Below are 14606 nucleotides of genomic sequence, written 5' to 3'. Positions count from 1 at the left end.
TGGGTGTGGTGGTTCCTGCCTAGAATACCAGCTGCTCAGGAGGCTGAGGTGGGAAGATTACTTGAGCCCAGGAGGTTGAGGCTGCAGTGAGCTGTGATTGTACCACTATACTTACTCCAGCCTGAGTGACAGAGTAAAACCCTGTCTCGAAAAAAAATTAAAAATAGGCCAGGTACAGTGGCTTATGCCTATAATCCCAGCACTTTGGGAAGCCAAGAAAGGTGGATCACAAGGTCAGGAGTTCAAGACCAGCCTGACCAATATGGTGAAACTGTCTTTACTAAAAATACAAATAGTAGCTGAGCATGGTGGCACATGCCTGTAATCCCAGCTGCTGGGGAGGCTGAGGCAGGAGAATCACTTGAACCCAGGAGGTGAAGGCTACAGTGAGTCAAGTGCACTGCACTCCAGCCTAGGTGACAAAGCAAGATTCCATCACAAATAAATAAATAAACCCAAAATGAATCAACAACAATATGACAAAATAATTTTTTTGTTTTTTTGAGATGGAATCTCGCTCTGTTGCCCAGGCTGGAGTGCAGTGGCGCAGTTTCGGCTCACTGCAACCTCTGCCTCCTGGGTTCAAGCAATTCTCCTGCCTCAGCCTTTCTTGTAGCTGGAATTACAGGCATCTACCATCACATCCACCTAATTTTTGTATTTTTAGAAGAGACGGGATTTCACCATGTTGACCAGGCTGGTCGAACTCCTGACCTCAGGTGATCCACCTGCCTCGGCCTCCCAAAATGCTGGGATTATAGGTGTGAGCCATCGCGTCAAGCTGACAAAAGGAAATTATGTGCTACACTGATAGGATCCAGTGAGAGTTCCGTATCACTTTGCTGATATTTCTAATGTTGCATAACCTGAATCATAGGAAACATCAGAGAAATACAAATTAAGGGACAATCTTTATAAAGATTCCAGGTCAAAGCCGGGCATGGTGGCTCATGCTTTTATCCCAGCACTTTGGGAGGCTGAGGCAGGCACCTGAGATGAGTAGTTCGAGACCAGACTGACCAACATGGAGAAACCCAGCCTATACTAAAAATACAAAAAAACTAGCCACGTATGGTGATGCATGTCTGTAATCCCAGCTACTGGGGAGGCTGAGGCAGGAGAATTACTTAAACCCAGGAGGCGGAGGTTGCGGTAAGCCAAGATTGCACCATTGCATTCCAGCCTGGGCAACAAGAGCAAGACTCTGTCTCAAAAAAAAAAAAATGATTCAAGGTCAAAAAAGTCAAGAAAAGACTGAAGAACCATCCTAGACTATAAAGAGACTGAGAGACATTACAGGTAAATGCAGTACATGATTCTACACTGGTCTTTTGCTTTAAAGGACATAATTGAGGTTATTAGAGAAAACGGAATGGGGTCTGAGGATTAGATGATAGTAACAGCAATGTTAATTTCCTTTTTTTTTTTTTAAAAAAAAAAAAAAGAGGTTTCACCATGTTGGTCAGGCTGGTCTTGAACTCCCGACCTCAGGTGACCCACTCACCTTGGCCTCCAAAGTGCTTGGATTACAGGCGTGAGCCACCACGCCTGGCCTGTTAATTTCTTGATGTTGATGGTTTCATTGTACTTACAAAGGAGAATGTCCTTGTTGTTAGTAAGTATACCTTAAAATATCAGAGGGTTGTGGAACGTAAGATTGATAACTTACTCTTAAATGATTTAGGATAAAAGAGTTCCTCTACTACCCTTTCAGTGTTTCTGTAATGTACTTTTTTTTTCACTTTTGCAGTTTTTTTGTTTGTATTAATTGTAGAAGAAATTACTCTGGCCACTCTAGAGATAAGATTATATGCAAGGCAAGAGTGGATTCCAGCAATTCTTTTTTTTTTTGAGACGGAGTTTCGCTGTTATTACCCAGGCTGGAGTGCAATGGCACGATCTCGGCTCACTGCAACCTCTACCTTCTGGGTTCAAGCAATTCTCCTGCCTCAGCCTCCCGAGTAGCTGGCACTACAGGCGCGCACCACCATGCCCAGCTAATTTTTCTATTTTTAGTAGAGACAGGGTTTCACCTTGTTGACCAGGATGGTCTCGATCTCTTGACCTCGTGATCCACCCGCCTTAGCCTCCCAAAGTGCTGGGATTATAGGCGTGAGCCACCGCGCCTGGCCGTTTTCCAGCAATTCTTTTAGGAAGCTGTGGCCAAAATTTATATGAACAATACCATATGCCACGAGGATGATAATAGTGGAGAAGAAAGGAGTGATGGTTTCAGGGTTTCTTTTGGAAGCAGAATCCACAGAACTTGCTAATAGATTGGATATAAACATAATGCCTTTCACCGTTAGTGACAGCCAGTGTACCAAAACAGAATGCTGGACCAATATGTGATAAAGCTGAGTTTTGAGTTTGGACCAAGTAGTCTGATCTTTCTGAGCCTCACTTTTCATCGGTAAATGGAGATCTTAATATCAGCCCTGTGTAAAGAGTCTAAAAAGCATTCTTTTTAATAAATTGAACATTGAAACCTAAACATTTGTGGGGTTTTTTGTTTGTTTGTTTTTATGAGATTGAGTCTTGCTCTGTCCAAGGCTGGAGTGCAGTGGCATGATCTAGGCTGACTGCAACCTCCACCTCCTGGGTTTAACAGTTCTTCTGCTTCAACCTCTCAACTAGCTGGGATTACAGGTGCCTGTCACCACACCAGGCTAATTTTTGTATTCTTAGTAGAAACAGGGTTTTACCATCTTGGCCAGGCTGGTCTCGAACTCCTGACCTCAAGTGATTTGCCCACGTTGGCCTCCCAAGTGGAGGAATTTGTAAATAAATCCCTAGTTATTTATATATAAAGTAAATGGGGTTGGGCCCAATGGCTCATGCCTATATGATCCCAGCACTTTGGGAAGCCAAGGTGGGTGGATCACGAGGTCAGGAGTTCAAGACCAGCCTGGCCAAAATGGTGAAACCCCTTCTTTACTAAAAATTTAAAAATTAGCTGGGCGTGGTGACGGGCGCCTGTAATCCCAGCTACTCAGGAGACTGAGGCAGTAGAATTGCTTGAAACTGGAAGGCAGAGGTTGCAGTGAGCCAAGATTATGCCACTGCACTCCAGCCTAGGCGAAAGAGCGAAACTCTGTCTCAAAATAAATAAAATAAATGGGAATATTTTTCAAGATAAGACTTTGGAAGTACTTTACTAATCAATATTCTTACAGAGAAGTTTCATATAGCATTTCCTGCTACTTCGGAAGTATGAAGCTTGGAAAATATATCTTGAAATTTTTGTTATCAGATCGATGAGGTCCTGAGACAGGAAGACAAAGCTGAAGCCATGTCTGGCCATATTGATCAGTTTCTGATAGCCACGTTCATGCAGCTAAGACTCATCTACAACACACACATGGCAGATGAGAAATTGGAGAAGGATGAGATCATCAAATTGTATAGCTGTATCATTGGCAACATGATTTCGGTAAGGGCACTTCTGCAAAATTTCAGCTTCCCATCAGTCTCTCAGCCTGCCTGGGTTCTAAAGCCAGAATCCATGCAGATGTTCCAGTGAGTCCTGTGTCACTTGGTAGAATTTTACATGCATTATATAGCAAGCTACTGATGGCTTTCATTGGATGCTGGGCTATACTCCATCCCACCTTACTGTTAGGATAAAATAAAATGCTTACAGACTACCTAGCTTCTTCTGCCAGTTTCTTCATCAGGCATGGTAGGCCCTAGCTGACTTTTCACAGATAAGTATGCTTACATTAAAAATGCTAAGTAGCCTGGTTTGATCAGTATACATTGTATGCATGAATTAAAATATCACTCTGTATTCCATAAATTTGTATAGTTATTACATGTCAACTAAAAATAAAAGGGAGAATTTTGCCAATGATTTATCTTTAGAGCAGATTATAAGGATAATATAGACATTCACTTGGATTTCAAAGATACTCACTTGGATTTCAATATCAATATGCTTTCTTAAATTGGGGCTAAAAGGGTGGACTTAATGACACCAACTAGCCAGAAATTACAGATTTGGCATAACAGGAAATAATTTCACAGGTAAAAACAAATACTTTGGCCAGGCACAGTAACTCACGCCTCTAATCCCAGCACTTTGGGAGGCTAAGGCGGGTGATTCACAAGGTCAGGAGTTCAAGACCAGCCTTGCCAAGATGGTGAAACTCTGTCTCTACTAAAAATCCAAAAAATTATGGGTGTGGTGGCAGGCGCCCATAATTTCAGCTGCTTGGGAGACTAAAGCAGAGAATTGCTAGAACCCAGGAGGCAGAGGTCACCAGGAGCCAAGATTGCACCACTGCACTCCAGCATGGGTGACAGAGTGAGATTCCATCTTAAAGAAACAACTTTTACAATTAGAAAGAAGTACACCAATTAATTTTGCCTATTACTAGAGGCTTAGGGGAGTATGCTGTTTTGTTTTTTCATTATTACTCTGAATTTTTTTTATTTTTTCTTTATTTTTTAAAAGACAGGATTTCACCATGTTGGCCAGGATGGTCTCGCTCTCTTGACCTCATGATCCACCTGCCTCGGCCTCACGAAGTGCTGGGATTACAGGCATGAGCCACCACACCCAGCTATTACTCTGAAATTTTAAAAATACAACATAATTGAATGTTTACCAGAATTTGCCACCCAGATTTATATTCTTTATTCTCTATATTGAGTTTTACACCTCCCTGATACAATTATGTCTGGATAGCTATTTCAGATAGAGAGCCTTGCCCGGGAGGCCTCCACTGGAGTACTAAAAGACCTAATGCATGGCCTCATCACCTTAATGCTGGATTCTCGGATTGAAGATCTTGAGGAAGGACAACAGGTCATCCGCTCTGTGAACCTCTTGGTGGTGAAGGTTCTGGAGAAGTCGGACCAGACTAACATCCTGAGGTATATCTGTACTCCCAGCCAAACGAGCCTGGGACATCCTCTCTTTCGTCTATACCTAGAAACCTTAACCTCCATAAGTCAACTTCCTAGGCAACCTAATAATCACAAATCAACACTTAAGTGTGCCTCGGAAGTTGATTTATTACTCTTCATCATGGACCAAAGGTATTTTAGCCTGAGACCATAGCTAAAACTAGTAGCTACTCAGCCAGTCAATATCATGCATTTTCTAGAATAGGACTGTAAAGTTTGTTAGGTACATTTTTCTTGTACATTTCAGGTACATTTTATTCTTTCTCAGCTACCAATCACAATGAAAAACAGAATGACAAACCTTACACTTACCAAGTGGTGACTTACAAGGCTTAAACAATGTTTATTTTCTTAACTGAATGTCAGGTACTCCAGGATATGTCCTGATCCATGACCTCTCAATTTATTAGATGGATAGAGTAATCTCACTTGCTCTTTCAATTACTAATTTTAATTGGAATGCAGGTTTGAAACTTAATGCTGTTGTGTTGGGTTTTTCTTCCAGTGCCCTACTTGTTTTGCTCCAAGACAGCCTGCTAGCAACAGCCAGTTCTCCCAAATTCTCAGAGCTTGTTATGAAGGTGAAGTTGAAATGATTTGATTTCTTTTCTCTCAAAGATGCAATCACTTTGTTAAAAGTATGGGGAAAGAGGAATTGGAGCTAAGAAAGATATAGGCTCAAATCAACCAAGTCACACCTGAAAAAAATATATTTTTCATAATAAAAATATTAATAAAATAAATTTTAAAAAATTTAGCTGGGTGTGGTGGCATTCTTTTATGGTACCAGCTACTCAGGAGGCTGAGGTGAAAAGATTGCTTAAACCCAAGAGTAAGCTTGATCACACCACTACACTCCAGCCTTGACAATAGTGAGACTCAGTCTCTAAAATATATAGAGAGTTTTTAATATATATGTGTATTATATACATGTATATAATACACACACACACACACACACACACATATATATATATAAATTGGTCTTCTGTTTTTCCCTTCCTACAATTTATATCCTAAGTTCAGGCCTGAACAGTTTGTGGCCTCAAACAGTGAAAGGGAGCAGGTATTTTGTAAATATTTTACTAATTCTCTAAAAATCAAAAGGAAAGAAGTTTGAGAAATTTTATTTATTTTGGGAGAAAAGATATATATAGCCCTGTGATATTTGGTCTCTTTTTACAAAAGAGACCAAATGAACATTTATAACATTGTAATACTGTTATTACACTGCAGTAGTATCAGATATTTTGTCTCCTTGTGTTAGATTTGGTTAAGCAACATGAACTACTTTATTCTCAGTTACCAAGGAAACCCAAGACAGAATTGCTACCACGTTAAATGACGGCCCCTAGCTCTGGGGAGTGGGAAGGAGTAGACATGGATGATTAGATGATGACTGGACACACATCAGCTGGTGTCATGGTAGAAGTGATTACAATTTTTCATGTTTTAGCAGCTGAACTTGAAAGATATGTGCCACATTTATATCCCTGGCCATCTTTTAGAAGTGAGCCCAGAGCTTAGGGAAGATGAATGGTGACAAATGATCCTCATTCTTCAGTCACTCCTTCTAATTCTTTTATTCTTTTCAATAGTGTCTCTGGAGAATGGTTCGATTATTACCTGATACCATAAATAGCATTAACCTGGACAGAATTCTTCTGGATATCCACATTTTCATGAAAGTCTTCCCCAAAGAGAAACTGAAGCAATGCAAAAGTGAATTTCCCATAAGGACCCTAAAGACCCTGCTACACACCTTATGCAAATTAAAAGGGCCCAAGGTGAGTAAGAATCACAACTGGTCTTTGAGGGAGCTTGAGAGAAAATCCTGGAAATGGTGATGCTACCAGTCATGCATGTATCTCCCTCAGATCCTGGACCACCTAACGATGATTGACAACAAAAACGAATCTGAGCTGGAGGCCCATCTCTGCCGGATGATGAAGCACAGTATGGACCAGACTGGGAGCAAGTCTGATAAGGAAACAGAAAAGGGAGCATCTCGAATAGTGAGTGACCTGACTTGAAAGATTGAGGGAAATGAGGCTACACTGCAAGTGATCTTATCTAAGGTGTAGGTCACCTGGAGACTCTTTCTGAAGGCCCCAGGGGAAGGCTCAGGAACCGGTCTAATCAGTCTCCTGCTGTGATGCAGTAACCATTTCCACCTTGAAATTTTAAAATCTAAACTAAGTATAACCCTGTGGTTTTTGGTCCCCAAGAAAGATGGCTAAGGCATTGGTCACGAGATAAATAGCTAGCTCTACTTAACCTGGGAAGAATGGGTCAGTTCCCTCTCTATCAAGTTGAGGTGGAAATCTGAGACCGGAGATTCAGTAACCCAAACGTCAGTGTTTCTGCTACAAGACCCTACATCATTGGTGCATCTGTTATCTGTAGGAACATACCAGTAAGGCCCAGATTTTGAGATGTTTTCTGTTCATGTCCAACCATCAGTTCCTAATGAATAACTCAAGTATAACCAGTTCTTCCTTGTGTCTTTGAACTTTTCAGGATGAAAAATCATCAAAGGCCAAAGTGAATGATTTCTTAGCTGAGATTTTTAAGAAGATTGGCTCTAAAGAGAACACTAAAGAGGTAAGAGTGAAAGGGTTAAACAGAATGGAGTCTGCTTTACGGAAAAGGGACACTAACATCCATCCTCACCTCTTCCTGTTTCTTGTTCACCAGGGACTAGCAGAGTTATATGAATATAAGAAGAAATATTCAGATGCTGACATTGAGCCATTTCTGAAAAATTCCTCACAGTTCTTCCAGAGCTATGTTGAGAGAGGCCTTCGGGTGATTGAGATGGAGAGGGAGGGCAAAGGCCGCATTTCCACTTCAACAGGTAATGGATTTCTTTTATAGCTCCAGGAATAAGCTCAACGTAGCTCCTAGCTCAGGAACCCGGAGTTTTGGTTGGTTTACATTTGTATCCATGAATCTCAATTCTTAATGGTAACCAAATGATCTTCTCATTGCTATATCCAGTGGTCAATTCTCAGCCAACTGACTTGACCCATCATCAGAATTTGACAATGGTAAATTGTTCCCTGCCTTTGCTTGAGACAGCTTCTTCACTTGGCTTCAAGTTGTCCACTCTATCTTGTTTTCCTCTAATCTCACTGGCTGTTCCTTTTTGGCTTTTGACTGATTCTTGCTCACTCTGACCTCTTAACTGTGGACATCCTCCAGGGTTCAGTCTGTGGTTGTCTTCTCCCTTTCTTTTATTTCCTTAATGAATTCATCTGCTTTCACCACTTTAAATAACATTTAAATCTCCAGCTTAGACCTCCTTCCTGATTTCCAAACTGCTATAACCTTCATGATATCTCCACCTGGGTTTCAACAGACATTGTTTCTTCCTTTTTTATTTTTTATTTTTTTGAGACAGTCTCACTCTGTCACCCTGGCTGGAGTGCAGTGGTGCAATCTTGGCTCACTGCAACCTCCACCTCAAGAGTAGCTGGGACCATGGGCAGGCACATCACACTCAGCTAATTTTTGTAATTTTAACAGAGACAGGGTTTTACCATGTTGGCCAAGCTGGTCTTGAACTCCTGACCTGAGGTGATTTGTCCACCTTGGCCTCCCAAAGTGCTGGGATTACAGGGCTGAGCCACCACGCCTGGCCTCAAATAGGCATTGTAAACTCTACATGTCAAAAACCGAACTCCTGATCATCCCCTAAGCCTGATCCATTTGAGTTCTTTTCCATCTTGGCAACTTTATCCTTCTAGGTTGTTAATATCCAAAGCTTTTGAGTCTTCTCTTCCTTTCTACCAGGAAATTATTGGCTCTACCTGCAAACCATATGCAGAATCTGTCCACACTTCTCACCTTCACTGCTACTACCTTGGTGTGATATGTTCTCTCTCATCTGGATTATTGCATTATCTTCCTACCTGATCTCCCTGCTTCCACCCTGCCTCCCTCTATTCTTTTCCACACATAGCATCAAAATGACGCTAATGACACATTTTCCAGAAGCGCTCCCTTTCACTCAGCAAAAGCAAAAGGCCTTTTTTTTTTTTTTTTTCCAAGATGGAGTTTCACTCCTGTTACCCAGGCTGGAGTGCAATGGCGCGATCTTGGCTCACTGCAACCTCCGCCTCCTGGATTCAGGCAATTCTCCTGCCTCAGCCTCCCAAGTAGCTGGGATTACAGGCACGCGCCACCATGCCCAGCTAATTTTTTTTGTATTTTTAGGAGAGACGGGGTTTCACCATGTTGACCAGGATGGTCTTGATCTCTTGACCTCGCAATCCACCCACCTCGGCCTCCCAAGGTGCTAGGATTACAGGCTTGAGCCACCGCACCCAGCTGCATATTTTTCTTAAAGTTTAAATGCTCACAAAAGACCTTTTAAAGGTCTCTGAGGTCCTGTGTTTGTAGGACCTGCCAATACCTCTAGCACCTCATCACTTACTCTGTTGTTTCACTCTAGCTCCACCAGCCCCCCCCCCCCCATTTCTTTTTGAATCAGGGTCTCTCTCTCTCTGTCACTCATGCTGGAGTGCAGTGGTGCAATCATGGCTCACTGGGTTTGAGCAATCCTCCCACTTCAACCTCCTGAGTAGCTGGGACTACAGGTGCATGTCACTGTGCTTGGCTAATTTTTGTATTTTTTGTAGAGACAGGGTTTCTCCTTGTTGCCCAGGCTGGTCTCTAACTTCTGGGCTCAAATGAGTCACCCACCTCAGCCTCCCAAAGTGCCAGGATTTCAGGGGTGAGCCACCTTGCCTGGCCTCCCCCTGGTTGTTTCTGAAAGACACCAGGCATGTGTCTTCTTAGGGCCTTTGCACTGGCTATTTCTTACACATAAATGTTCTTCCTAAGATGGGTTCATTGCCTAGCTCCCTTTCCTCTTTCACATCTTTGTTCAGATACCACCATCTTAGTAAAACCTTTTCTTTTTTAAGATGGGAGTCTTGCTCTGTTGCCCAGGCTGCAGTGCTATGGCACGATCTTGGCTCACTGCAGCCTCCGCCTCCTAGGTTCAAGAAATTCTCCTGCCTCAGCCTCCCAAGTAGCTGGTATTATAGATGTGTACCATCATGCCAAGTTTTATATTTTTAATAGAGACAGGGTTTCACCATGTTGGTCAAGCTGGTCTCAAACTCTTGACCTCAGATGATCCACACACCTTAGCCTCCCAAAGTACTGGGATTATAGGTGTGAGCCACCGCTCCTGGCCAGCAAAATCTTATTGTTTAAAACTTCTAACCTCTCCCTCACCCTGCCATAGCACTTACTTTTTTTTTTTAAGACGGGGTTTCACCATGTTGGTCAGGCTGGTCTTGAACTCCCGACCTCAGGTGATCCACCTGCCTTGGCCTCCAAAGTGCTTGGATTACAGGTGTGAGCCACCATGCCTGGCAGCACTTACACCTCTAACATACTATATAATGTATTTATCAGGTTAATTGTTCAGCATCTGTGTCTAATCATGCATATCAAATCATGTCAAATTATGCATATTTCAGCCAATGATGGACTGTATATATGATGGTGGTTCCATAAGATTATTTATTGGTTTTGAGACAGGCTATCATCCAGGCTGGAGTGCAGTGACATGATCTTGGCTCACTGTAACCTCCACTTCCTGGGTTCAAGTGATTCTTTTGCCTTGGCCTCCCAAATAGCTGGAATTACAGGTGTGTGCCACCACACCCAAATTTTTTGTGTGTATTTTTAGTAGAGACAGGGTTTTGCCATGTTGCCCCAGCTGGTCTTGAACTGGTCTCAAGTGAGCCACCCACTTCAGCCTCCCAAAGTTTTAGGATTACAGGTGTGAGCCACCATGCCCAGCCAGTCCCATAAGATTACAATGGAGCTGAAAAGCACCAAATGGTATCACCTAATGATATGATAGCTGTCATATCGTAGTGCAATTATTTTTCTATAAATTTAGTGTAACCTAAGTGTGCCGTGTTTATAAAATCGACAGTAGTGTCCTAGACATTCATCTTCACACACCACCCACTCACCTAGAGCAATTTCTAGTTTTACAAGCTCCATTCCTGGTAAATGTTCTATACAGATGTACCATTTATTTATTTATTTTTTTTTTGAGACGGAATCTCACTCTTATTGCCCAGGCTGGAATGCAATGGTGCAATCTCAGCTCATCGCAACCTCTGCCTCCCGGGTTCAAGTGATTCTCCTGCCTCAGCCTCCCGAGTAGCTGGGATTACAGGTGCCTGCTACCACGCCCGGCTAATTTTTTGTATTTTTAGTAGAGACGGGGTTTTACTATGTTGGTCAGGCTAGTCTCGAACTGCTGACCTCAGGCGATCCACCCACCTCTGCCTCCCAAAGTGCTGGGATTACAGGCATGAGCCATCACACCTGGCTCCATTTATCTTTTATACGGCATTCTTACTGTACCTTTTCTTTGTTTAGAAATACTTAACGTTGTGTTAAAATTGCCTACAGTATTCAGTACAGTAACATGCTGTACAGATTTGTAGCCTAGGTGTATGGCAGGTTATACCAACTAGGTGTTCGCATAACAATAAAATTACCTAACAATGCATTTCTCAGAATGTATCCCTGCCTTTAAGCAACACATGATGATATTTGCTAAATGATAGGAATGAATGCAATAACTAAGTTTAAGCTGAAATATTACTGCCCCCACAGTGAAAAAGCCCCTATTTGAGAATTACCACTTACAGGATCTAGAGACAAACGGGAAGATTTAAGAGGTTTCAGTTATAGAAAATAGCTATCATGAGCCTTCATCCAAGACAAGAGAGACCCAACTACAAAAGGGCCCTCTCATCAGTGCTGTGCTTAGTTCCGAGTTTAGTGACATTCACTTACACTTCCACCAGGATATCAGGTGTGAGCCACCTTGAGAATGTGTTTGCCCATCACAGCATGTCCCTTTGTGGTTTTCAGACCCTGATCAAATCCACTCAACCTGTATCTTGCTAGGCTGAAGCTTCAGTTAAATTTTGTTCTCTCAAACAGTTGGGAGTTCTTTTTTGTTTTTGACGCCTTAAATTACACCTTTCCAAGACTGTATGAGTCTTTTCATTTTTTGAGATAGGGTTTTTTTTGTTTCTGTGGGGTTTGAGAGAGGGTCTCACTCTGTCATCTAAGTTAGCTTACTGCAGCCTTCCAGGTTCAAGTGATTCTCATGCCTCAGCCTCCCTAGATAGCTACCACTCCCAGCTAATTTTTGTATTTTTTATAGAGACAGGGTTTCACCATGTTGGCCAGGCTGGTCTTGAACCCCTGACCTCAAGTGATCCCCCTGCCTTAGCCTCCCAAAGTGCTGGGATTACAGGCGTGAGCCACTGCACCTGGCCAGGGTCTCATTTTGTTGCCCAGGCTGGTCTTCGACTCTTACGAGGTCTTTTTCTTGAAGTGTGGTGAGCAGAATGGCAAACACTGTGCCACATGTCAGCTTACCATAGTTTGATCAGAACAGGCATCCTTTCCTTGTTTCCAAAGCCCTTTTTGGTGATGTTCAATGTGTGATAATTTTGGCCTAAACAGCACTTTAGCAGCACAAGCATGTATTCCCAGTGATTATTGAGTTGATTTCGTGCCTTAAAGTAATTAGACATCTCTTATTGCTACTTTGACATAATCCTTCATTCATTTTTCACCCTCTCAGAGGATTCTCCTCATCTTTACATTAAAGGAGTCTTTTTTCCCTGGAGTAACCTGTTGTACTTTTCTATTACCATAAGGCAGTGTTTCCTCCTAGTACCTTATCTTTGGGGCCTGTGGAATGCATTTGTATTGATACCAAGTGAAGTATTTTAAATGCCTGCATTGTATCATTGTTATTCTCAGAAATTTAGGAAGTGTGATTTTTTTTGTTTTGGTTTCTTTTTTGGTTTTCCTCTCTCCTGCCAGAATATTGATCTTAGTGGAAGGGTTACAAACACTCCAGTTCTCTGCCTTCTTTAGATAATTGTTGGACACCTCCTTATGTTCCCCATGAATATGCCATAGCCTTGAACACCTTGCTTCCTTCACAGGTTTGAATGAGTTTCACCTATGTGTCGTTGGTCCAAACTTAATCTAATTCTTCCAAACATTTAAGGTCCTTGAGTTTTCAGTGGGCGATTACATTATCCTCAGGAGTAGCTTCAGCTTTTTGGATTGCCCAAGTTAGCCCTGGGATTACTGGAATACAGCCCCTGCATCATCCAGGATGTAGAGGGATGATCCAATTTACATTCTGCCTTTATCAATTCTTGGCATTCTCAAGAAGCTTATATTGTATATTATTTCAGAGCACCCTTTATCACCAACCCCAGATAGATTCTTGTGGAATTTTTAGTTTTCAAGTATAGTGACAATATTCAAGCCCCACGAAATTCTTAATTGTTCTTTTTGGTGGGAGATAAACTTCAGATGGGAGATATGTGGCTATCTGAATATTCTTCCTACTTTTTCCTCTCTAGGCATCTCCCCTCAGATGGAGGTCACCTGTGTCCCCACATCCACAAGCACAGTGTCTTCCATAGGTAACACAAATGGGGAAGAAGTGGGGCCATCTGTCTACCTGGAAAGGCTAAAGATCCTCCGACAGCGATGTGGTCTGGACAACACAAAGGTACTGCTCCTTTTCTTCTGTGCAACTCAGGGAGGGGAGTCACAGCAGGTCCGAGGCAGGCCGGCCCACAGAGAAGTGGCTCAGTCTTGGTGTATGTTGTTCTGGAGCTGCATCTTGACTTGCTTGACCTGATCTTAGATAATCTCTCTCCTTCTCTCAATAGCAAGATGACCGACCCCCGTTGACCTCTTTGCTCTCCAAACCAGCAGTTCCTACCGTCGCCTCTTCCACAGACATGCTCCACAGCAAACTCTCTCAGCTCCGGGAATCGCGGGAACAGCACCAGCATTCAGACCTGGATTCTAACCAGACTCACTCTTCAGGAACTGTGACCTCCTCCTCCTCCACAGCTAACATAGACGACTTGAAAAAAAGACTGGAAAGAATAAAGAGCAGTCGCAAATGAAGCTGCCCCATTCCCCTGGTACCCTGCAGCTTTAGTTTACTAAACTAGAAGTCCTCATAGTTTAAAGTGGCCTCAGCAGGCCTAGTGTACACAAACTGGTTGTATGTATCATGCCGTGGAGCTGGGGGAGGAGTCGTTGTGGCACAAGTATTTGTACATACTCTGCTTCTCTCCGTCAGCGTCCCGCCGCTCTAGAAGACTGTCTGTGGATGAGTTTAGTGTACAGACTTGTAAACAGCTGCCCCTTCTGCTCAGTCTAGTTCCCAGATCATTTTCTTTTTAATTGCTCATTTGTAAAATTGTCCTAATCTTTCCTAGCTTTCTAATAGTTAATATTAGAAACTCTTTAACAGTTTTCCTTTCAGTTTGTGAGCTCTTCTCTCTGTTGCCCTGAAGGGTCACTGTATTCTGTATGAATGCATGGCATGATACAACTAATTTAAGAGTCTTTTATAAATAAAGTTTGCATTAACTATACCTGACTCCCAAGATGCTCCATATCATGGAGCATTGGGCAGCAATTTGTTTAACCTCTTTTGGTACCAGCTGGGTATTCAGCCAGTTAGAGAAAGGTTAATTACTGCTTACAGAACTTCCCTTCTTCTTGGCTCACAGACTTGGAGCTGTCTTCTATTCCTTTGTAATGGAAGGAACTCGCCTTTGCTGCTTTCCACATGCAGCTCCTAGGGAGCAGAAAAA

General features: G+C 42.5%; 1 protein-coding gene across 8 annotated transcripts in view; it reads left to right on the top strand.

Annotated features, from left to right (window-relative positions):
• CKAP5 (cytoskeleton associated protein 5) overlaps nucleotides 1-14384 on the top strand; it is a 111104-nt gene extending 96720 nt beyond the window's left edge. For all 8 annotated transcript variants that reach the window (XM_035262552.3, XM_035262550.3, XM_078340966.1 and 5 more), the window contains 9 exons: nucleotides 3254-3433; nucleotides 4691-4878; nucleotides 5417-5492; nucleotides 6510-6698; nucleotides 6789-6926; nucleotides 7432-7515; nucleotides 7609-7768; nucleotides 13350-13501; nucleotides 13665-14384. In XM_035262552.3, the coding sequence (XP_035118443.1) occupies nucleotides 3254-3433; nucleotides 4691-4878; nucleotides 5417-5492; nucleotides 6510-6698; nucleotides 6789-6926; nucleotides 7432-7515; nucleotides 7609-7768; nucleotides 13350-13501; nucleotides 13665-13907 (1410 nt within the window). In that variant the 3' untranslated portion in view covers nucleotides 13908-14384. The remainder of the gene's footprint in view (nucleotides 1-3253; nucleotides 3434-4690; nucleotides 4879-5416; nucleotides 5493-6509; nucleotides 6699-6788; nucleotides 6927-7431; nucleotides 7516-7608; nucleotides 7769-13349; nucleotides 13502-13664) is intronic.
• Nucleotides 14385-14606: the final 222 nt, after the last annotated feature.

The sequence above is a fragment of the Callithrix jacchus genome, chromosome 10, assembly GCF_049354715.1.
Source record: "Callithrix jacchus isolate 240 chromosome 10, calJac240_pri, whole genome shotgun sequence".
Taxonomy (NCBI): Eukaryota; Metazoa; Chordata; class Mammalia; order Primates; family Cebidae; genus Callithrix; species Callithrix jacchus.
The sequence above is the reverse complement of the archived record's forward strand: the minus strand, read 5'-3'. Positions and strand labels throughout refer to the sequence as shown.